Source organism: Aythya ferina (genome assembly GCF_964211825.1).
Source record: "Aythya ferina genome assembly, chromosome: Z".
NCBI lineage: Eukaryota > Metazoa > Chordata > Aves > Anseriformes > Anatidae > Aythya > Aythya ferina.
Genome location: NC_140299.1, coordinates 80169848 through 80195261, shown reverse-complemented (window position 1 = coordinate 80195261; position 25414 = coordinate 80169848). Strand labels below are relative to the sequence as shown.

The window sequence follows — 25414 nt, the reverse complement described above, 5'->3', positions numbered from 1 at the left end:
CATTATAGTTGTTCCATACGCAGCTATGGGCATCTCTCTACACCTGCTCAGTAATCCTATTTGCACTTTTAAAGTATATCATTACCCCATTTAACTGAACTTCTCTTCATTCTCATCCAGTTCCTCACTCTGCCATGTCCCTGTACAGCTTCCCTCAGAATTAAACTTCGCAATAGATGTTTTCCTTGTTCTGTTTGTAAGATCTATGATTGTGCCTTTTTTTTTTTATTATTATTATTATTAGGCAATATTTGACTTCATACTTTTTCCTCACTTTTTGCTTTCTACCTACAATACTATCTATAATTTATCCTTCTAGCTGCGGTCTCTGTCATTTATGTCATCAAATCTTTTGTTATTGATTTGTTTTGTTTCCATTAAAGTTGATTTAAAAAAAGTAAAAATAAACACTTTGTAAAGTACTAGCTGCTCCAGAACCTTAAAGACTTGCTGAGTGGCAATTCTTCAGGCATATAAAATAACACATCAGTCTACTTTTGATCCTTTCATTGCACATTATGGTGATGGTATCAGTGTTATATAACAACATTTTGGAGGATCTATCTTGTACATAAAAATACTTTTTTTAATTTAAAACATACAACCTAACTTGGACTAACGAAAGAGCTGTACAAATGAATTGATTTGTACTATTCTAGCACTAATATATTCTGTCTGCAAGAATTTTTTTTGAGTTCCATATAAAATACTTTTCATGAAAATGCATCTTGTTAAATTAGTTTGAAAGCTAACTTTGACAGGTATGTCTAGTTGTAGTGCTGTACTCTGATTTTTTTTTTTTTACAATGAAAAACTCCAAAACGACACACAAAACTATATGCAGTGTGAAAACATTATCTATTTCTATTCATAAGCAAGTCAAGGAAAGAAACTTCAACACATACATATATCTTCTTTACATACATTCTACAACATTTTGCCCACTTTAATTTTGTTCTTTGTAGTACCAGTATTATACACTAAATTCACTGTATGTGTACCCAGGTCTGTTTAAAAAAAAAAAAAAAAAAAACACCAAACAGAACTCACTTTTTTTCAAAAGATAGCCTTTCTTGACAATATTTTTATAAAAAGCATCCTTTGTTTTGCGACGAATTGTATTGTAGATTTCTTTTCCATCCACCGTATCATTAAGCACTTGCTCTTGGTGCTAGTAAACAAGGAAGAAAACATATCTTAGGCTCAGAAACCACCATTAAAAAAAAAAAAAAAAAAAAAATCACATACTGAGGCTGCAACCAAGATCATCTTACTAACAAATCTTTAATACTGTTCTCTACGCTGCTTTATTAAAACCCATGAATTTTTAGTAATATACTCTTGCTAGAAATGTAATTTAACTATTTTCTGTGGAATTATTAGACCAGAGTCATGATAAAAGTGATCAATACAGACCAGCTTTTATAAGGTAACATCTGTGTATTTTTCCCACTAAGTAGAAAGCAGCATGTTTCACAGTGATTTCTGTAAAATTTATGGAAGTCCTGAAAGATTTATCTAGTGCCTGTCTTCTATCAAGGCTTTTTAGGCAGAGTAATCAGGGACAAACTCTGAAGCAACAAGAACAGTACACTTCTCAATTAAAACCAACACGCCCACAGAGTTGCACAGACCCTCATTCACCTCATTAAAATTCACGTCTTCTAATTGGATAGAACTCTTAACAGAATACAACAGAAGAAAGCAGAAACACGAGACAGAAAAAAGGATAAATCACACAGAAAACTGTAAGATCTGGAAAAGCAAGTTAACAAATGGGAACAGCCAAAAGCCAAGCTAAGTTTGACATTACCTAGCAAGCTGATCAGCAAAAAGTCTTTCACCATAAGAAATAAGAAAAACAAGACTGTCAAGCAGTGAGAACAGTGTTGAGATAAAAAGTGATAAATGAACTGGCTCGATATTGAATTTCTACTTTTCTTCCTGCCCATCTATTTGTCAGAACTATGGTTCTGAACAATATAGCAAAGGCAAGATGAAAAATATTTTGGTAATACTAACAGGACCTACAATGGAAACAACATCCAGATGTTTATGAACAAGATAATCTCTGTAACGTAACTACTCAAGGAACAGAGCACAAAACAGATCTAGTGACCGTCTTTTTAGTGACCTCCATATTGAGGAAGTCCCATCAGATTCACACTAACCGTAACCAAAACTTCCCAACTTTTTTTCTTCAAAAACACAGAGCATGGCGGCATGTGGAAGGGAGGTAATACATGGCCAAACCTAAAAATTAACTACCAGTCACTAGATTTTCAAACAAGGAAAACTCACGAACATTACTTAATGTTATTTTAAATTATTCAGAAGTCTTATGCAGAAAATTATTACTAAAGGAACTCTAAGTGCATATGAAAAAAACTAAAATGAATACAATTACTACTATGGCCCAAAAGGAGTCATGGAGCATGAGGAAAGTCACTAGCAAAGCCTTCAAGGATTAGTCTCCAAATTCACATCTGCATTGGGGAGCATCAGTGACACAAGACTATCAGCAACACAGGGAAGATGGAAATAATAAGATGCAAGGCTACTAATGCAACATAAAAGTTGCATTTTTTGATACTTACCACTAGAAAATGAGAAATAGATGAGAAATCTGAATGCCTGAGTCATTTACAGGATGACTGAGCTATAAACAGAACGTAGCTATGACAATGTATTGCCTTTGGTGGGGACAGTTCTTTATTTTCATAGCAGTTCATATGGTGCTGTTTTGCATTTGTGACTAAAACAGCTGATGATGCACCAGTGTTTTGTATATTGCTAAGCAGTGTTTGCACAGCACCAAGGACTTCTCTGTTTTTCACTCCACTTCAGCAGCAGACTGGGAAACAGCAAGAAGGTGGGAGTGAGCACAGCTAGAACCAGAATAGATGGCAGCAGGGCAACTATGAGAATGAATGGTATGAGACAATATTGCCTTTGATATGCTTGGCTTAGTGAGAATATAGGAAAGGATGAACTTTTGTGATGGGGCAAGAGTGTTCCAGAATAAACCCTGCAACTCAAGATTTTCTGCATCTACAAGTTTCTTCCAGCAGAACAAACAACTCAGGGACAAAAGACTGGAGATTGCTGTGATTTCCTCCTAACACATGGGGTTAATGCACAGCACTGCACAGTCAGGGAGCAGAGCTGGGGCACACAGCAGAGGATCAACACCTTGTAGCACAGATAGAGCCTACTATTATTCTGTTGACTACGTTCCTACCTTTGATAAGTGAATACACATGAAAAAAAAAAAAAAAGAAATATACCAGCTGAAAAAAAAAAAAAAAGAAAATTAGAGATGATGCTGTTTAAATATCACTGGTATCTCTGCTTTAATTCAGGTCCTATACTATAAGCAGGCTTGATGATGATGAAGGGGAGGTCAGTATCTTCACCAAATGCTCAGAAATGAAATCTTACCTGCATTGGAACAGGATCTTTAAGGTAATATCCTTCAACGATCTGTTCTTTTCTGTAGTGCTCAATGATGTCAGCAATACTGTTCCAGAAAGAAAAACAGCATTTAAATATTAAACTGGTTAGTTTTTCCTGTCTGAGAATTGCTTTTCCATATGAATCACAGAAATTCGTCAACATTTAATAAAATCAAGTGCTAAACATCGAAATCTCCTTTGCAGCAATGAGAATTTGCTAACATTGAGGAAAAAAAATCACAAAATTCATAGTGTCTAAAGTTTAAAATCTGTAGATTTGTTTAGTTGCTTAAAATGCCAAACAAGGATGCTTTTTTCCCATACTCAAATAGCATATGTGCTTTACTGGTTCTCCAACTAAGCTGAAAATTGCTAGTTCATTGATAATAGCTTTCAAAGTCCTAGAGTACTGCAGTCTGTAAAACAATTTCTTCCTAGGAAGGGAAGAGCAGAAAATAGAGAAGGGTTGTAACAGATCATGCAGATTATATTTGGAAATTACTAAGGTTTCATGTTAAATTAAATACACAATCAGTAGCACCCCTCTACAGGAAAGCCTGCATCATTATTAGATTCAGATTACACTTTGGAAGGCTCAGGAGACAAACTGACATACACAAGCTGAAATTCAAGGTAAATGAGTTGCTTAAACTTATTTTTACATTTAGTGAAATTTACACTATAATAAAGAACAGCAACATGAACACCGATACAAATGAATCATTCATATACAAAATATCAACCTGAAAAAGAGAACTAAGTAAGCAGAAATACACTGAATGTGATTTCTCACTTCATAGGTTGCAATTTGTGCAAATATAATCAAAGCACAGTGAAGAGATTTTTGACCTATTAGAATTGGATACAGCTATGTCCAACACGGAAAAGTATGGTACAGTATAAACAAACTCAATAACATTTAAATAAAATGGCAAGACATCTTAGCCCACTTTCTTTTTTTCTAAGGCAATGAATTAGTACACATTTGATAAAATAATGAATTGTTCCACATAAAATTTTAGTTATCAGCCATGCATAATGACTGATTTCTTAATTATTTCATTTAAATAATAGTAATTTTTATTGAGATACACCTGGTGTATCATTTTCTCCGTAAAAATTGAAAGTTTACCACACTGCATAAAATGACACAGTCATCATATCTGGCATGTAAAGTAGCTGCTGCCAACATCTAGGTATAAGTAAGACAGCATTCAATATTTGTTCTTATTTATCAGATCAAGAATACCTTGACCATCATTGCCTTCTCTCCTTCCTTGATTAAAAATCCTGCCAGGAGTTCCTTAACATAGGAAGCAAGTGCCTAATTTCTTCCAATTTCATAAAATGGGCTGAAGAATAAATTCAGCTATATTTGAGAACTCATTCTGCAGTCAGTGTGCCATATAGGCTAGTATTTTACGCCTTGATGGAGTGATTAAGGACTTAGTTCTGAGCCTTCTGCTCCCTGAAGTGAGCTCAGTTTGGGTGGTCATACATATATTGCTTCAACACTAGTGCAGCTGAAGCGGCTGAACAAACTGTGCACTGCAAACACAGAAAGATACCAGGTATCTCCAGGCAAGACTAGAAACATGACTTAACAAATGATCAGAGCTACCTAACGTGTGAGAAGTCAAGCATGAAATCAGACTGACCACAAAACTCATCTAAAGGACAGGAAAAAAGAAATCATAACCCTTCTCAATGTCTAACAGCAACAAAAACCTTACACAAAACGCATAAAGGAAGGTATAAATAAGCAAGGATAAAAAAATCCTTAAGCTTGGTTTAATATACAGAAATAAAGATAATCTCAATAGTACATTACAGTTTGTTTAGTGATTTTAGAATGCAGAGCACAGGGCTTGTTAGGTTCTTCAGGTCTTGGCTACCTAGGTAATTTTAAAAGCATCTTATCATTATGAGCAGTATCCTTTTTTTTTTTTTTTTTTTTTAAATTTAAAGGGTGAATTGATTCAAGATTTTCCAACCACTGACATTTAAAATAATGAAGAATCCAAAAAGCAGAAGCTACAACCTTCTACACGTTAAATTATAAAGAAAAAGAATGAACATGTTAGATCCATATTGTTTAGCATATCAAAACACAGATTTAATTCCCCAGTCAGAAACAAAAAGTGTCTTCCAATCAACTATTAAATTTTCAGATCATCTTGTCTGTTAAGTTAAAGATAACTTGAAAACTAAATTCCCTCTATAAACTGCTGGGTCAACACTTCTTTGCAGTAGAATCAATAGAAACAAACAAAACCTTAGTATCACTTTTTTTTGTTTGTTTGTTTATCTTTGAAAGTCATCTGTTATGTAGGTTGAATTTAGCAAAGAAGGCAGATGGGGAGGACAGAAGAAACGGTCTGGTATGCATCTCCTACCACAGGTTCTAAAATCAGAACTGAAACATCGGTGTTTTTAAAAACAAACAAACCCACAAGGACTGTGAAGCATATGCAAGTTCTCCACAGATCTGCTGCACACGGAAGGCACTTCAGGAGATCACCCACTTGAACTCCCCCTAGATCACAGCAGGGTCAACTATGGCAGGTTGCTCTGGACCTTGGGTAGCATCTCCAAGAGTGCAGACTCCACACCTTTGTGGGCAACATGCTCCTGCGTTCAGTCACCCTTGCAGTAAAAGAACTTATTACATCTAAACAGAATTTCCTGTACTTCCTTTTGTGCCCACTGCCTCTTGTCCTGTCACCAGGCATGACAAAGAAGTGCCTGGCTCTGCCTTCTTAGCTAGAAACCAAACAGTGCCTGCTCATTCCCTGCCCTCAACAGGACAGGAGAGAACGTGAGAAACATGAAATGCAAACTTTAGAAAACTTGTGGGTCGATACAAAGAGGGTTTAATAAGTGAAAAGGTGGAGAGGGAGGGGGCAGGTGGAGGGAAAGGCAGAGTGATGCAAGCGCTATCACTCACCACCTTGCAAAAAGCAGGCAGATGTCCACACAGACTCCGACCAACAACCACTGGAAAACCAAACACCCCTTCCAGTTTTTATTGCTGAGCATCTCTTTGATCAATTTGTGCCTCTGGGAAACACAAAGCCACGATGCTGTGCAAGCACCATCCAGCAAAAGCCTAAATGCTGCTGGTCTTGCCAACACCTTTTTAAGTTACAAATCCCAGTCACAGCACCACACTGGCTGTTGTGAAGAAAATGAAATTCATCCTAGCCAAACTCAGCACAGGCACCAAGAACTGACTTTGCCAGTTTTTCCATCAAAATGTACGAAGGAGACTGTTAACAGAGAAACTTGTTATCCATGGAATAAACAAGAAGATCACAAAAGTTACATTGTTTCCTGAAGTTCATGGGAAAATATGATTTTATTATATAGCCAAAGTAATTTCTCCAATAAAAACACCATATATATGCTATATATTTTGACCCTCAAGTGGTCAGGCAAAAGACTCCGGATTGGCTATTACGTAGAGCTGATATGAAGATAATGAAATCAGGAAAGCCACCTCTTCACAACAGACTGCAACTACAGTCTATTAGTCATATTAATTTATAAAAAGATCTAAAAAATTTACATACACAGTGGTGGCAGCACATGGAAATGCGTAAGGTTAGTGGAAGAAACAGTCTACCTATGCAGCACAACAGTAGATGCCTGAGATGCACCCAGCACCATTTTCCCCATGATCACCCAGAACAACTCTGTCTCACATCTGAAATACAAGGAAACATACTACTGTGTGCAGAGGGCACCAAGCTTCCAGTCCTGTGTCTGGATATTCAAACTACCTGAGAAATAAAACTTATTTTAAGTTTCCTTAGTATTCTTTAGATTTTTTTTTTTTTTGTATGAAAGATCTTGGACTATAATTTCAGAACTTAAGTGTAACCAACCCTGTGCAAATTAAGAGCAGATCGGTTGTATTCTATTTGATTTTTTCACATTGGTTACAATTACCAAAACTGCAAGAGAATAATATTTAAAAACAGCTCTACTGCCAAGGATTTTTATTTTTATTTTTTAAAGATGAAGTCTAATAGTAGCATCAGAATTTAAAAGAGGTATCTGGCGAACACCTAATGAAACAGCTCAGTATAGAAAAGGTTAGACTACTGGAACCAAACAAGCATTTAAACAAACAGCAGCATTTCCCTTAAGCCAAAATTTTCAGCTTGAGGACAAACACTAAATTTTTAGATAAGCCACAGAAGATAATCTGGAGGAAAGAGTTCTCCTGTGATAAATGTATTTCATATAGATACTTCAAGTGAATTCAGCATTGGGAAATTAATTTTCTGAAGTAATAACTTAATGCTGTAACTTTCTGAAGGTGTGCTATTTAATGCTGCAAAGCCATTTGAGACTAATTTGACTTCCACTAATTTGCTAATTAGTTTTACATCACCAGCGGCGAGGGCTTCTGGCCTACCATCCTCCTAATAAGCCATGTAACTACAGAATGGGCAGGAGCATTTACCTGCATGAAAAGCTGTCACTGCAGCCAGCTCAGTTTTCAATGAGGATGTCTGGAGGCCAGACTGATTAATGTACTCAGGCAGCCTGGGTGTGCGATATGCACAGATTCATAGGTTCCAATTGCTTAGCCTCACACCTTTGTCCATTACAAAATGTGAAAAAAAATCCACAGTACTTCTTAGTTAGGAGACCTCAACATCTGAGAATGAGTGAGAGAAATTCTCTACTGGGATGAAGAATGCCCTGGTTCTAGGTGAACAAGACTAGAAAAGTTCTGATTGTGTGAAAAGATGGAGGTGAGCTATTACTACTGAGAAGTCTTACATCTACAAAAACTCTAAAAATATTATCACGGATAGAATTGCATTGATAGCTTTTCCCATGGAAATGGGTAATATCTCTTGTAATCTACTTTTCTTTTTGTACAGATTACTGTATTGTTGTACTACTGGCAAAATAAACACATTCTAAGTTTCCTCACTCTACATGAAGTCATCTGCAATTCTTACCAAAGTATCACTCAGACGTTATAATACCATTTAATAACTTCATCCAACAATTAAAGTGTTTTTTCCCTTACTGGCAAATATCCTTTTCTATTATTTACACTTCGAAATCTCTGCTGAATGTCTCATACAAAACTAACATCCTCTTTCAAATGGAGAAGAACCAACATTACAAATCGCAGCTTCCAAGACAGTACAACGTTTTCTTAATTACACCTCCACATATGATCCACAACTTTGTATGAAGAAACTGGTTTGCAGAAGAACAATTCAAAAAAAAATGAATTAAAAAAAAGCTATGCTTCGGTTTCAAGAACTTCTCAGTCACAAGTAACTGTTAAGCAAGTTAGGTGAAATGCTGAGTATGCTGTTAAGAAAACTAAAGTCTTAAACCAGTAAGCAATTATCAGGAACAAAGTATGCAGTTTCTTTACACAAGCATAAAGTACACACAAATCTTCTTATCATTAAAACTTACCTATTATAATATCTGCCTCCCATCATAAACTGATTGTTTGCAGTTGGACATATTTTAAATCGCTGAATATTTTCACTGGTCCGAAAATAAAGTGAATAATCACCAGGTGTATTATCTGAAGGTCTCACAAGAAAACTGCATACTTGACCAACTGAAAAGATATCACAATAGTGTTATTTACCGTTACTTTTCTTACAGTATTATTTATGAGCCCTCATCAAACCTCTTTCTGCATAAATTAACAAGAATTGCACACTTCAAGGAGAGAGACAAAGACTAGGAGGTAAATTCCAACACAGATTCCAAATCAGACAAAGTAATGTTAAACTGCCAAAGTTAATACAAATTGATTTAGCTGCAGCTGGCTACCTACCTACCTAAGAACATTTAAAAAAAAATGAGGTGTTTTCAAAAATTAATGGTGTTTGTTCTTATATTTGAAGTATTCTGTTTAACAGCATGGGTCAAAAATGTTCATGTTTTCATTTAAAGAAATACTTCGTCTACAAAAAGACCCTTTGGGTCCATAACTTTTTTTTTCTGAGAAATATTATATTACCAGCCCATAATATTTTTTAATACATGTATTAATCAAAAAGAATTTCACTCTTTCACTCAAAATTTTTAAATTATCTGTATTTGAGAATTTAAATACACTTGACATTCATAGAAGTTTTATTTCAATGTAGTATTCTATTGCAATAACAACCAGAGTCTGGTCAAACTAAGACACTCCTAAGTTCAAACATAAAAGCAAGTTTTGCCACAAATTAAGATAAATAGGATTGCTTTGTGCTATTTGACTACCACTATACCAGAAGTGCAAATACCTGTCATCAGCAAATTGTAAGCCTCTTGTTTGGAGATCTTCCCATGGAACCATCTTAACAAAGATGAAGAGAAAAATTAGAAAGCAAGACTACAAGCTCTCTTTTTTTGGTTGTGATGGCATCCAAGGCACCTATGGACTGATCTGTATTTAAGAAGACCTAATACACAGGCAGGTAAGATTATGCTGCTTAATGCATAATGTTCTACCAACAGCACGAAAAAGCTAAGATTAACAGATTCATTATTGTAATGGTACTTTGCTCTCTCCAGCATTTATAGTTGAGCAGATCTGAACAGGTTACCTCTGAAGTACACACAATCCTAATGAAATACTCCAATGTGCATATTTTGGCTGTTAAGTGATCATACAGGGATTCATTGATGATTTTAACAGTGCAAAATCCCTTAATTATAGGCTTGAGACTTGCGAGACTTTCATGTCAATTACCTGTGCATCTTTAGCAGTTAATATAGAAATATTTTTTTCCTAACACAAAAAATCACTATCTTCTGTTCATCTTCCCAAAAGTCTGTAAACTTCAGCTAGAGGTTTCCAATCAGTTATTTTATGATTCGTTTTTAATTTAAAAAAAAAATAAAAATCCTTACATTTTGCCTTCATGTGGATCTTCTTCTCTTCCCTAATGAGAAAATTAACATATTAAGTGCATGAAAACAGTACAAATTAACCTATGAAGTTTATTTTCTGAACTAAGACCTTTTGTAGAAAAAAAAAAAACACATTATGTAGCCTAAGATATTTTGAACTAAAGGGCTTATTGCACCTCTGTGAAAGTTTTCCTCTTCATTCACAAAGTGAAAATTCAGCCAAAATACAATATTTTAGAGGATTTTATTTGTTGTGTTTCAATCCTTTCTTTAGAGACAGTAAGTTTTAAAACTCAGCTTTCCTAAGGTTAACTTCACCACTGATATAAAAGTCTCCAGTTTAATATTCTAGTAATACCAGTTCAATTTAGCCATTCACATTGTCACTTGGATCTGTAAGAAGCAGCTGCAAGTAACTCCACTAACAGCAAAATACCTATGCTGCACAGGAAAACATCCAAAGCAATGCTAAACTTTAAGAAAAAAAATAAAAAGCTCTTGCTTAGCAAGTCCTTTAAACTGTCTCTTCTCTTGCAGTAAACTCTGTTTTAAACCCTGCAGGTCACCTGGTTAACTTCTCGAGTTAGCATATACCCTTCCAGGTACAACTAATTCACTAATACTTTCTAGGTATTGACCTTAAAAGAAAGACCTGCCACAACATAAAACCATACCCTGTACACAGTTTGCCACAAAACATTCACAAACATAAAACACAAATGCAATAATATGACCAGCAGATTCTTTACAAAGACAGCTGAGTTCATGGAACTGCTTAGCGAATTTGCAGTACCATTCATTTGTATTTCTTTGGACAACATGTGAGTAAGTGCTTTTTTGATACTGAATAGGGTTTAAATGTTTTTCATAGTTTTTTTTAAAACCACTAGATCCAATTACTAGGCTCAGAAAAAAATCATATAACTGAAAATGAGGCAGTTAAGTGTCACTGATTTCAGTATTTTACATGTATTTATTTATATGCACACACATAGAGATATATACACAAAGATTTGAATATAAAATTACTTACCACTTCTTCTACCAGGTCTTCTACAATAAGACCTTGTTCATCAGTACGAAGGTTTGTAACCCACATCCAGCCATCTTCCAATTCATTATGGACAATAAACATGTCTCCTTTAAGGAAACTAAAGAGAATTACAGTAATAACAAAGTTAGAAATATAATCACAATACAAGCTTTAATGAACACAATGAATTCTTGAGCAGAATTTCAGCAAAACATTTGAGATAATCTGCTTATGAAAATACATTGATATTCCAAGCATACCGTGTGTATTTTTCTCATGGTTTAAGTGGCTATCATATATGAATATTTATATTTCTTTAATTTACATTCAAAATGTAATACATATTTAAATTCTGTCAACTTTAAAGTGTACTAACAATGCATAAGACAGAAATAACACAACAGTATTAGAAGATAGTAATACTTTCATTTTTTCAAGATGGACCAAATATAAAACACCAGTAAAGCAATTAAAATGCCATTAATAGTCTGTAAGAAAATAACACTCCTTTCATTGAAATTTAATCTAGCATAACAGAAGCCTGTGGAACATCTGTTATTTATGTTCTCACACAGGAAAACAAGTGCTACGAAGAGAGTATAGAATAGTTACTGGAAAAGCCATGGCATCATCTACAAGAAAAGCATAAATAAGAAGCATTAACGTGCCTAAGGGAGCTTCATTACTAGAAGGTTTGGGTAAGTTACTCCTTAAGTTATCCCAAACTCAGGTCACACATAAGCATTTCACTGTAGCATAGCAGGACTTCTCAATCAAGTCAGATGATGCATCAAGGGTACAGGAAGTATCTACATGTATAAGACACTGAAGTTCATTAACTACAAATCCAGTCCAAAATTACACAGCAAATTTCAAAGAACATTTCTCTCATTTGAGATGGCTACCAAAAAAGACATTAAGATCGTGCATAAAGCCAACAGCTAAAATAAAAAAGCCTAATGGAACATGGAATTAATTCATCTGCTAATGAACCTAAGCTGTAAGAATGGGTGGCGGCCAGCAAGAGCACCCTACATCAGCTCTATTATGAAGAACTAACTACACGGTAAGTTGCTGCATGGATGATATGCTGAAATTAATCCTGCAATGCTATTAACTTTAATATCCTCATCAGTATTTACAAAGTTTTCGGTCAGGATTCACTGAGTCACAGAGTACATTTATTTGACCCAGAACAAACTGAGAACTTTGTTCTGGGCAATGCCAGGAACAGAATTATTTTAACCATGATCTCATAAGCCTATCACAAAGCTCTGCATTTCAGCTGTATCCTGGAACAGGGAGAAAAGGTATTATTTGCTATCACAATAAAAATTGTAGAAAAGTAACAAAATGTTTTTCTCCTGTAAGTTAAGTTCAGTAAGCACGTACTGGACTTGACTGGTATTTTTATTCTTACATGTAGTAAGAAGTTTTATTTGAAATGTATAACTAGACTTCCCTCCTTGCCTTACCACCCTCTTCTTCTCCTCCCCTGCTTAGAAAATCATCACCTCAATGATAAATATCATCACAACATTCCTTAAGGAGGTCAGGCTGGATTAGGCTGTGAGCTGTGCAATAAGTTTCCACCCTAACAAGGATATAAAGCTCTTATATCTTTTTCTGTATTGCTGGATATTAGAATAGTTCAGTTGAAAAGGACCTAAAAGGTCAGCAAGCCCAACTGTATCTTAGATCAATACTCCTAAAAACAAGCCAATTCCCAATTCACTTGGAATGTTAAATCAGCTTGTGAAACCAAGACAGTCTCATGAGACTAAAAATCAGTGCAAACTTCTTTGAAACCCTCACACTTTTCTATTTGAAAAAAAAAAATAATCTAGTATCACAGGAAAGCATTATCACTCCAAGTAATTAGCATATGCTGTTCTATTGGAGATGGGACTGTTGGATTTGTTTCCTTCCCACATATGCAGAGTATCATGAAAAATCAAGAGGTGCACAGCACACAGACAATACTGAAGAAATTCTTCAGCTATCAATGTTAGAAAGGAAATGAGTAACAGTGTAACAAAGTTATGATAAACCAGCACAGTTCAGTAACCTTTTAAAATCTTAAATTACTAGAGATTACACATTGAAATATCATTTGTTCAATAGAGACTTTTTGAAAGGAGAAGGGGAAGAGAAAGGAAGCAAGAAACATTTTTGCTTTACTTGAAGAATAGACAAGCAATGAGAACAAAGTAACAGCCACAGGAAACAAAAGTTTCCAAGCACAGACAACAAAATACATACTAGCACATCAGAAGCCTTTGTTTCTTTAATGTCACTCCTTCTTTCTTAGTTCAAAAAAAGGTACTAAGTATGCTAGTTTCAAATTTTTAGGTAGTCAACCATCACATTCTCTTTCTGGTGGGAAGGATTACTTTGGCTTGAACTATTTATCTGCTATTAGCTACTTCCTATACACAATTAAGGGAAAAAGCAGCCTAAAACATTTATTTCAAATATTCGTGAGACACTTCTGCACAGAATTTTCTCATACACAAATTTGCCCTCTTTAAGAAAAATATAGGCCTTTATAAAACTTACTGGAGAAACATAATTAATTTTAGTTCTAACAATCTAATGCAACTTCCCGTACAACACAAAGTAGCATATAGAGAAAAAAAAAGTGTTACTGTTATATCCAACAACAACAAAAACAGAGAAATCATCCTTTAAGCTAACAATATCGTACTGGAAAAAGAGATGTTCATATTGCACATGAATGTATACTTAAATCCTTGTTAGTATCTATACATACTCGGAGAATCTCAGAACTGCTACTACCTATATTAAAACATACCTTATTTCATCAGTTTCTGGCACTTTGGTGTAAGGCAGAATTGCTCGAACTCTCCTTCTGTCCTCCACAGGCTACAATTTAAAAGAGAGCAAAAGTAACACTTTTTTCACTGCCTTGTAACTCCTCTCCCCAATACTGTGCTATTCTGAAGAAAAGGATTTGTAATGGTCACCTATATCCCCCCCCGACAGCATTAAATTTTCCAAGCTTAAAACCACTAAGAATACAATTCGTACACTTACAGGTAGAGAGTTCTCACTTTGTTTCGTTTTGTACCATGAAAGATAATGTACATTCTCATCTTGAAAATACTTTGCTAATAAGCTAATTCTCATGGAAATATAAATCTGAAGTTTCTTCCAATTACAATGGAAATTTAAAGAACTTGAACTATCAGAAACATTTTTAGGTTTTAAGTTTTGTTTGCATGGTTTTAGTGATGAGAAATTGAAAGATGCCCCATTTTCAGAAACTTTGATTATCCACAGTATGAGTATTTGGATATTTTTTTTTTAGATACATAAAATATCACAAAACAATAAAGGTTGGCTGTATTACAGTGGTACTCCTTACTAGCCAAGAACTACATACATGTATTTTCTTGTTTATGCCTATCCACCTGCAATGCTATTGCTACTTTTGGAGACAACAGCAATACCCAGTATCTAGCTTTCATTAAAAAAAAAAAAAAAAAAAAACAGCATTTTTTTAATCATTATTTTCCATCAGTAAGAATGCTTTTTTAATATATTCCTTATACCTCATGATATGTTGAACCTATGTAGGATGCTCAGGAGCTTTCTGCAGTGATTTTTCTTCTCCAAAGAAAACTATGAGTACTGATTAATGATATCAAGTAAATGGCTCTTAAAAATATTACCGCAAAAATGTTACTACTTACCTCTGGAGGTGCTACTGGAAATAATAGCTTTTCCCCCTTCAACAAACAAGACACATGACTGTAATAACCAATTAAGTCTGAGAGTGAAGCAAAGCGACGTCCACCAATGTAATAGTCTCCACACATTGCAATAATCCTGTTAATAAAAAAAAGGAAGCTTGACATAGGTAAAACGAACCATCTGTAGAAAAAAATCCCTTTTTTTTTTTTTTTTTTAAAGCAAAAGGAAATTAGGTAATGTTGAAGTTTTAAAGCAGAGTATCTACATTCAATAAAATACCGTATTACAACCTCTCTGTACAAAGATGTACAAACCTTAACTAATGGGTATTTCACCTGAAATTACTTATGTCTGTAAAGAAAGGGGAAAAAAAAAAGACAAAATTTGCTACAACTAAATGAAGTAAACTAAACAGAAAAATATAATTAGTGTCCTGGAAAACTGACAGGGTGCTCTAGTAGATGCAACAACAGTACCATGTGTATCATGCAGGACATAAATACATGTATGTATTTAATAAAGTATCAAATTATTTTCATAATGAAGACTGAACTTGATTATAGAATGCAGAAAATTCAAACATCTTCAAAAATAGTCATTTTCTTGCAGTTAATTTGCTATCCATGCTGAAAATTAATAAATTACTTTGGAATAATTAAAATATCTCCTTATACTTATTTTTTAAGATCTGTATTTGCTAATTGTTAGGGAAAGGCTTATGGAACATTTTCAGTATTTTAATACACAAAGAATTCTTTTAAAAAAAGTTTGTTTTATTCTTTCAAGGCTGTGTTTTCCCTAAAATACAGATTCATGAAAACACTGTCATACAAAAAATGGAAGGTACCACATCTGTTCTCATTGCTATTCCATACAAATTCTCAAAGCAGTCAAAAATAACTGATCTAGGCAAAAGGGTTAACAGTATCAAAAGCATTCCTGTTATAACCAAGAATCATTTAGAAATGTAAAGAAGTACTTAATTTGAAGCAACCAGTGTTTTTGACCAGATAATCCAAAGAAACAACAGGAAGTATGTAAATTGGTGGCATCAACTGGACCTGAGTTTTTCCAGCAATGCAAATGTGACAGCTGCCCTTTGTTAACAGCTCACTCACATTCTTACAGGGCTATCTAGAAAGCAGCTGGGAGCAGGGAATAGATGCTGGCACAGGGACTGAACCGCTCATTCAGTCACACAAAGTGAAAAGGAGACGCTCATCTATATAAAAGTTATCATTTCTGGTACAACCATTAAACATCATCTGTTTTTATAAAACCTGCAGCTTCCAATAAATTGTGTCACAGGTAGAAAAGCCCTCCTATTTCTCTCCAGAATTCTTGTTGCAGATTGTTGGAATCCTTTCTAAAATATCTTATGGTACACCTTTACAAATGGAAGTCTAAGTGTATATATACTGCTTTTGATCAACTGAGAAAAATATATGAAATAAAGTATAAAAATAAACAGATTATTAACAAAGTAAACAGATTTTGCTTATTAAGGAAAAACTTAAAATCTACGAACTCATCTTAATTCTCTCTCCAGTCTCCAGAAGAGGTAAAAATTATCTCAAGAATATTTCAAAATAAATAATAATACAAAGAATAAACGTATCTGAATCTTCTCAGTATTCCACTGCTAATCCCTTTACAATGTTTGGGCACAATTCAAAAATAAAAAGAAAAAAATTCAACTGCCACAAAACTTATCTCTCATCCAAAAATGAGTATATTACTTATCTGCAGCTGCTTTCTTCTGTTTTTACTCCTGTTTTCTTTACCAGGTCAGTAATCTCATACATTAATAAAATTCTTTCTTCTCAGGCTGTTCTTTGAGCTGAATTATTTCTCCCAAACAACAGTGTAAAATCTAAATGAGGGTGAATCTTCAGAGATGAAATCTGAAGTTTTTAAGCATGTAGCAATGAAATAGAGAGTCAAATAACAATGTAACTTTAAAGGATTTAGACCAGATCTTTTGGCATATTTTCGTGAATTTTGGTGAATTACTCCATAGAGATTAGGTTCTTATTGAAATACAGAGTTTCAGATTATTATTTCAAGCATGAACAAAAACTTTCTTGGAGCACAGAGCCAATGTATAAAGAAAGACTTCTGTAATCCCAGAAAATCCTGAAGGGCAAGACTAGAAGATAAATATTGTCCTTTACAATATTTGGTATCATGCAAAAAAAAATGTATCACTTCTGTGAAAATAAATTGTTTTAATAGATCCATATGCTACCCATCAATCACACGGTACCCAAGCATTTTCACCCAAAACGCTGGGATTTTTAGGGAAATAACTGTGGGAAATAATACTTGTAGGAAACAAAAAGAGGAAGATTGTTTAGCAATGACATTTTCACCCATTTCTGGTAGATTGCAATTGGCAAAGATGAAGCTCTGGTGGAGAGAGCACTTTTACTTTGTGGGAGACAGATGATTAATCCCTATGTTTGTTTGAAATTACATCAACTGACATTGTTACGTTTGACAATATTCTTGAGCATAGCACCTGACTTTTTATTAAGAAAGAAAAAATACATTCAGCAAATGAGATTGAAATGTGTCCAATCTCTGAAAAACAGTATCAACAAAACACAAATTAATTTCCTTGGTATGTTTTATGGATCTTAGAATGAAAGATTATTTAAGCTTGGGAAACACACTAGGGACCCTTTCCTTAGGGAATTGGAAACTGTTGGAGAACATTTTCTACCTGAGATGCCAGCAACACTTCTATGGTGGGCACGAACCAATATTCAAGTGCCCTGAGGTTGGCTTCAAGAGCCTAAAGTTATTAAAAATAATGCAGGACTGTAGAGCAGTACTAGAAAGAAAACATAAATATAGCTTAATTTTCTGCTACTGCTAGACAGGTACCAGTTCCCAACAGAGTATCAATACAGCTGAAAAGCTGGAATTGTTAGCTCAGATAGCAAGACGCAAACATGAGATACTATTTGTGTGCTACACTGCCTGAATTTAGTGGAATTATGAGCTGATGCCTATGCTAGATCAGGACCTCTGAAATACATCTCACCTCACAGCAGACACATGCAAAAGCTCCCTACATTTGTATACCACAGACATAGTGGCTCATACGTTGGTATCCTGGATAATTTGCTTTCAGAAGTTGAAGAGTTTAGTTTGTGTTTGTTTCTATCAAGACCACTGAGAAAGGTTTCTACTACTGACAAAGAAACTTTCCTTCCTCTTTCGCCAATATTTTTTCTACTCTATTTGGTGAAGGTGAATGTTACACTACAACACAATACTTGCTAACTAACATTCATGCCTGTCTCAGAATACATCTCATTTACACTAATGAATAAATGAACTTACTAATATACACAGCTTGCCAATAGTGAAATAATCCTAGTTACAGTTTTGTATAAAGGCCTATTTGTATTTAGAACAATTAATTCTAACATGTACTGAAAGCTGTTTCAAGCAAACCCTTTGATTGTTAAATACATAATCTCTTCATTTCTTCTCGTTATTTTCTTAAAATTAAGGAAGCAATCATACTTGCTAGCACTTCGACATTGAAGTCTGTTCTGTGAGCTAAAAACGAGTTCTGAGAAACAGTCCCAAAACAGTCTCTGTGGCTGACTAATGGAACCTGCATGTTACTTTAAGTCTATTAACAACAACTTCAGACAAGCCTCTCTCTACTGAGGGTTTCCTTTTATTTTTGTTCTTTAACCTATAAAGTGATTCTTAAGTAGTGTATTTTAAAACAACTAAGCACAAGTTAAAAGCGGTACCATGAAAGACTAAAAAGACAAAAATATTATAATAGTGGTTATTGCTGTCAGTACTGTGTTCTAAAAAAAAATAAATAAATAAATAATAATAATACAGTATTTTAAGAGAAAACATTTAATTCTCACCTAAAATGATTGACATTTGTTTTACTAAGGAATGAAAGCACAAATGAACCTGGTCTCCGATCACTCTCTCGAATAAGGTAGCTTCCAGGTTTTCCCGCCTGTCGAAGACGTTCTTCTGCAATTGTTCTGTCAAGTTTTCCATGATACCACCTGAAAAAAAAAAATTACAAGGGGTGTCCTTAGAAGTTAACATTTTCATTTATTCTTACAGAACATATCTGAGACCAAAGCAAGCTTTCAGTTGGAACTGATATCACTGTGATCTTTTCCTGCAAACAAAGTTACTACATATTTGCAGGTGCAACCTCCCAGTAAGTGCTTTTAAGACAGCATAGATTTCAGATAACCAAGTAACTCGCATTTTGAACCATCCCATGGGGCAGAAGCTCTAAGTATCATCTTTTCCTCTTTCCCCAACTCACTTGTTTTAAATAAACAGAAGCGGAGGTGACTTCTGACTTGAATAAAGACTGTTGTGTTTTAAGCCTGCCTGGGCTTCAGTTCAGGCTGGAGTTTCCTAAAACACGAACTGTAGAAGTGATTTGTAACAGCCTTTCCTTAGCTCACACACACAGATATCCTGGTAGCAAAGCCTGCATCAAACTGGAGTGACAGCAGACACCAGACCACCATCCAGTCCCAAAAGAGCCCTTCCTAAACACAATTCATACCCTATAAATTAAAAGCAAGTACAGATGTGTGGCAAGTCACTGACTGCTGAAAATGACAAAAGCGCACTTCCATCTGTAAAGTAAAGGTAAGACTTAACAGCAAAGCATTAATTAGCATTACCTCAATTCTTTTTATTTACATAGCTTTTGTCAGAACTCTTATTCGATCCCAAATGATTAAGCATTAGGTTTAGCACTAAAAAGAAAAAAAAAAAAGAGCAGCAATGGAGAGAGTAATTGAAATATACAAAGTCAAGTGGTGTTTCTCATCACTTTGTACAAGGAAAAACAACTGTGCCATTTACAAAGCTGCAGCATGTTCTGGAGCTACATAACGTAACTTATTAGGTCTGCATCTATCAACTCACTGTGCTTAGAATTAACCTTTAATCTCCACGTTCAAGAAAACATCCGTTTTCATACTATCACTGTTTTATAGTATTTACATCATTTACTACTTCAGTCACCTACTGATTCTACCTGTTTGTGTAGATCTCTCATGCTATAAAAAAGAAAATGCATTTTGGAACAGATATGAAAATTAGCTCTTTAAAAAAAAAAAAAAAAAAAATACAGCGGGGCTGTTGATAAAATCTGGCCGGATACACTTTTTGTATGAAATGGAAGCAAAATCAAAAGTTTTCTCTGAGGGCTTGCCTCAGAATGAAAAGCAGATAAGCTGTACAGATAAGCACTACGTGCACCAGCGTCGATACTGTTTACCCTGGCAAAGCTGTGCTCTTGCTGGTGTAGCTCTCCTTGCTTCTCTTTCTTCCTCGTCCTGATGGAAACAAGCTAAACCAGAAGAAGTGCTGCTTTGTCTGTCCAGCCGTACCAGCCAGGTTACCCAGATGTGCCTCACCACATTCCAGAGCAGCACAGCCTCCTCGCTGCTGGCAGGAACAGCCAGCTCGCATACGGTCTGCACTGCCCCATCCGGAGAGCTCAATGGGAAACAAAAACAAAATCAGGAGTCTGTTTTGAGCTCTCTAGGATGAAATATCCTGCTTGTCGAAGGGCATGTCGGTGGCTTGAACCCAAGGCTGTGCGTTATGAGCACACATCACAACTGGGCTTTGCTCGTCTGGATAGACTGGCTTTCTTAACGCAGAAAAACTCCCCGGAGACTCGAGAAACCTTCCTGATCAAGAAATTCTTTGAAACCAGCATTCCACGGAGCCTATTTTAAACTAACAATAGGCTCACTACGCTTTTATTTGTTCCTATTTATCACCCACTCAAGAAAAATAATCTGGGCTCTGTTGAGGGACACATCGTGTTTCAATGCCAGGCTTAAAGGCATGCCTTCAAAATGGGGCAAGAATGCAAATTGCTTACAAAAATATATTAGGAAAACAAAACAGCAGAATTACAAAATATATATATATATCAATGTTTTTGAGGGGGACTGTGATTTCTTACAATGATAGTCAGCAATACAGCACAAACCTGGGTGCCAAAATTTTAAGACCTGAAGCTCTAAACAAAGAGGACGCCCTCCCTGCTAGTTGGTGTATCACACACAGTGGAGACTGCCTCCCCAGCGTGAAACAAGATATACTTACTGTCCCATTCAACAGTTTTGTTCCTACCTCAGCTGAAGATACGTCGTACTAATTAAGGGATAAGCAAGGCTAAACAATGTTTGTCCCCTTATCTCAGAAAAGGGTTGTTTTCTAAAATAAAGCTGCCTGTTCAATGCCACTGAGCACACACATACTTGAAATACTTGCAGCTGACACAAAGTACAGTTGTATTCCGCAGTTCACTATGCATTAGTGCAATGAATAAACTACTCCACACCAGGAGCTACAAAAACACGTGTTAACCCTGAACTTCACTAGCAGCTGATGGGAAGGCGAGATACAAATGTCAGTAGAGCAGAGTCAATACTCAGCAACGATAGCAGAAAACAGCTCAAGTGATATCCTCAGGAAGCCTCTGTAGATAGCACACATCTTTAGAAAACAGGATACACACTCAAGTACAAGCTTTCAAGATACCATTAGAGTAAGCAAAATGCTTGTCGGGAAATAACTGCATTTTTCCAGACTCAAGTTTCATCACTAGAGAACCACTTTACTCAAACAATACAGCGCAGAAGAGTGCTGGAAGGCTTCAATGTTAAAAGCGCACATCTTACACTTCACCCAGCTCTCACCTGACTTCGGCATTAATACGAAGATGCACTCTGCAAGTTTCCTGCTTTACCTTAGAGCAGTTTAATAGAAAATAGTGAAGAACGTTTTATAAAACTGCCACGCTTGATTTCATTTATAGATATCAAGTGCTCAATAAAGTATTGTAAGTATTATCTTTCTTAATACTTGCTAAGACTTCTTTTTTTTTGATTCAAAATACACCCACAGATCAACTTTTCTTTCAATACTGACCAGGTTACTGATCACAAATTCACACTACTGAAAAATACTAAGATCATTTATGGTGTGTTATCAGATATAAAGGAATATCCACCCAATAATCAATGCTAGCCAAAGAAAAAGTGCATCAGAAATACCTGAACTGCAGAAGCAGTCCTACTCATCGTAATTGCACCAGAGAACAAAGAGCACAGAGCACTCTGAAGTATGGGACCAGTCTGAAATAAACTCCAGATTCTCTGCCTTTAACCCTCAATCAGGCATCTCTGTGAAGCCTGCAAAACATGTAAGTAAAATCCACCTTTTCCTCTCAGACGACTCCGCAACATTGTGAACTCTATAGGTCAAGGTCAACAGTTCCAGCATTTTTGCAGCCAGAACAGCTTCAGATTTAATGTGCACACAATTAGAAGCAACATTTAACGTGACGTCTTAACTTTCTGTCCAATATAGCCGCCTCACAGAGGCCAAATGGGGTCCTAGCTGCAGAGCAGCACGTTTATTAAGGGTTTGGATAGGAAGGTATCACACCCAACAACCTGCCGAGCTGTTCATCAGTAGAAAGTTGCCCCTCTGGCTGTGACTCTTACCACGTGTGCACTCGGGAGAGTGGCTCACAACTACTTACATGCACATCCTTCATTGCTGACAATGACAAGATCCCTATCGTTCCTAGTCAGTCACCTCTACTTCCTCGCCTAGTCCCATCTAGGAACACGTCTGTATTGCCAGCACTCGCTTTGCAAAATTTTAAACGCTGATAATCCACTATTTTCACAGTGTTATGAGCAAACATAATTAAATGGCATTCTGAATCAAACAGCTAGTGTCCTAACAATACGATAGCTGTCATGGAAGGTATAAAAAGAGAAAATTGTCACTCAAGGTCATGGAGTGATTCAACTACAAAACGCCTAACTATGAATCACAATTTAGGCTGTTGCTCCCATGACCAGCAGTTTAACCCTGCTGTAACCAGCTCATTATCCATTCTGTGGCCTTCATTTTTACTCTACGAGAATCAGTAACAGACTTCCACGTTTCACAAACCAACCTGATGCAAGAAAACCCTTCCACCAGTTTAAATCCAAAACAGCCTATTCAAACCTGCACCATAACCTAAATTACAGCAAACAGAGGGGGTGCACACTCGATGTCCAGCAAGCTCAGGGCACGCTGCTCACAGGGCTTTTGGCCCCTGGCAGGGGCACTCCATGAGGGCCGCACCAGACACAGGCTGTTGGAAACGAAGCAGCAGATGGTGAATTTACCAGCTAGGAGCACATCACATGGGTCAGCCAAATCCTTTCATATTTACGTTTTTTCCTTTTCACTTGGGAGAAAGGCATAGGTATGAAGACACATTGCTCCATCGAACATTTCAGCACCCTGCTACTTTAACTCGGACACACAGCAGGCCAAGGAGAGGGAACGCGGAAGAGTGATCAAGGACTGGGTAAGTGTTTTTGAGCAACCTAGCAGAAATGAAGGTATTGGTAATAACAGGAAACCTGTTTCCACCTACAACACACGTTACAGTGCAGAGGAAAATTCATCACCACATGCTATATCCACTTCACTCAAAGCTCCTCTTAGCCATACCCTGCTGCTCCAACAAAACGTATTGCAACAAGCAGAGGACTTCCAGGAGACATGGCCAGAGCTGCCTCCCTATCAATGCAGCCACTGCCTTTCACAGTACCTCTCACACATTACAGATTCTTGTTATCACTTCCTGAGACTACACGAGCTCTCGTTACTTACCATTCCATAATTAGCAATTTTTTGACAGGGTCTTTGCAGTTCTCAACATCACTTCCTGCCAGAAAAAACTTCCTGCCAGAGAAAAAGCTCTGCAAATATGCGCCACTTGCTGTACTGTGCTCACCTGTAAGACACTGAAACAAGCTGAAAATAACCTGAAGCACTGTAGGTGTTCTTTGCCCAGCACGCATGAAATTAGAGGCTGTTTCATACTCTTCTACTAAGCATGCTGGTGTTTTTTGATTCGTTTTATATGCATTTTTCCATGTGGAGGCAGAACACGTAAACCTAATGCAGTTATCTTATATCCTTTTTCTGTTCTAAAACCCCTTAAAAACAGCAAGTAGAAAAAAAAAAAAGAGGCCATGTAGGAAGAGTAGGAAGCAACTGACAAAGTTCGGTCCCACCGTGGTACTTGCAAATGCCTCTGAAAGCCACTGAAATGCTTTCAGCAGAGAAAAACACAACTGTGGACTTGAGGAAAACAATAAAATTAAAAACATCTCAAACAAAAACCTCAGCACGTCTTAACAGAAAGACCAAGCAAGGATGAGAAAAATGAGGTAAGCCTACACTTAATAGGCAATACATTTAAATAACTTTAAAGAAAGTGGGGTTCTAAGCATTTCCATCCTTTCAAAGATACAAGGTGTAGTAAACCTTAGAAGAGATCTAACAGCACAACAGACAACAAAGGCAGGCCACGGAGTTCTTTCAGTCCTATCTAATGCACATTTACTAAAAAGAACAGTGACCGCTATCTCCTTTTTGCAAAAGCCACCGATAAACAAGATAAATATAGATAAACCAAGCAACGGCTCTTGAAACTCTCATTTTCTTACTGAAAGGTCAACTTAGGAAGTAAATTCTGGAACTCATTACAGTTTTTAGCAAGACATTTCCCATTTTTAGCAAAAGTTTCCTATTCAGGCATGCTCCCTACACGTGCCTTCTGGTCAGAGATAGGCCTTTTCTGTTCAAACCAAGAGTAATGAAGAAGCTACAGAAGCAATGTCAACACTGCTCTGCAAGTCAGCAGATAATCTTCAGCAACAATTAAGGAATTTCTGGGATTTTCTTTCCTATACTTGAATTTAGAGACGATTACTACGGAGGCTTTGTTACATTTTGGTTTTGGAAGCATGAAGACATTTCTCTAACACCCCTCGGGTTGCCAAACAGTAAAAAGCACAGCTCTCCCCAGATGCTCAGAAAGCACGAAAAGCCCTCCAAGAAAAAAAAATCTAGGGAAAAGGTACAGAGAACCGGCTGTGGCTTGAACAAGACAATGCAAGTCATTCCCAGTCCTCTGGATTAACAAAATATCCAAACGTGAATTTTGTAAAGTCTCTGCTACTGTTCACTAATAAATGGAGACACAGAAAATGAATTAATTGATTAATGATTGTTAAGTTTTATACGTAGAAAAGGTTGATGCAATTTATCTATGAAAGAACCACACAGAATCCAGTAAGCAAGCCACAGACAGAAAATCCTTTTCTCTGTGTAGACGTATGGGTGAATATTTGCATACATATGCATAATTTTACAGCAAACAGGAGGACTGGATAACAGAGCAAATGTTTCAGAAAAAAAT

At 36.1% G+C, this 25414-nt stretch overlaps 1 protein-coding gene across 1 annotated transcript in view; it reads right to left on the bottom strand.

The window, feature by feature from the left end:
- Window positions 1-25414, bottom strand: part of RASA1 (RAS p21 protein activator 1) — a 62491-nt gene that overhangs the window by 29116 nt on the left and 7961 nt on the right. The window contains exons 2-10 of the mRNA XM_084503016.1: window positions 19002-19151; window positions 15099-15234; window positions 14198-14268; window positions 11383-11500; window positions 10350-10381; window positions 9740-9792; window positions 8910-9060; window positions 3442-3520; window positions 1051-1171 (exon numbers count right to left, since the gene is read on the bottom strand). Coding sequence (XP_084359142.1) covers window positions 1051-1171; window positions 3442-3520; window positions 8910-9060; window positions 9740-9792; window positions 10350-10381; window positions 11383-11500; window positions 14198-14268; window positions 15099-15234; window positions 19002-19151 — 911 coding nt within the window. The remainder of the gene's footprint in view (window positions 1-1050; window positions 1172-3441; window positions 3521-8909; window positions 9061-9739; window positions 9793-10349; window positions 10382-11382; window positions 11501-14197; window positions 14269-15098; window positions 15235-19001; window positions 19152-25414) is intronic.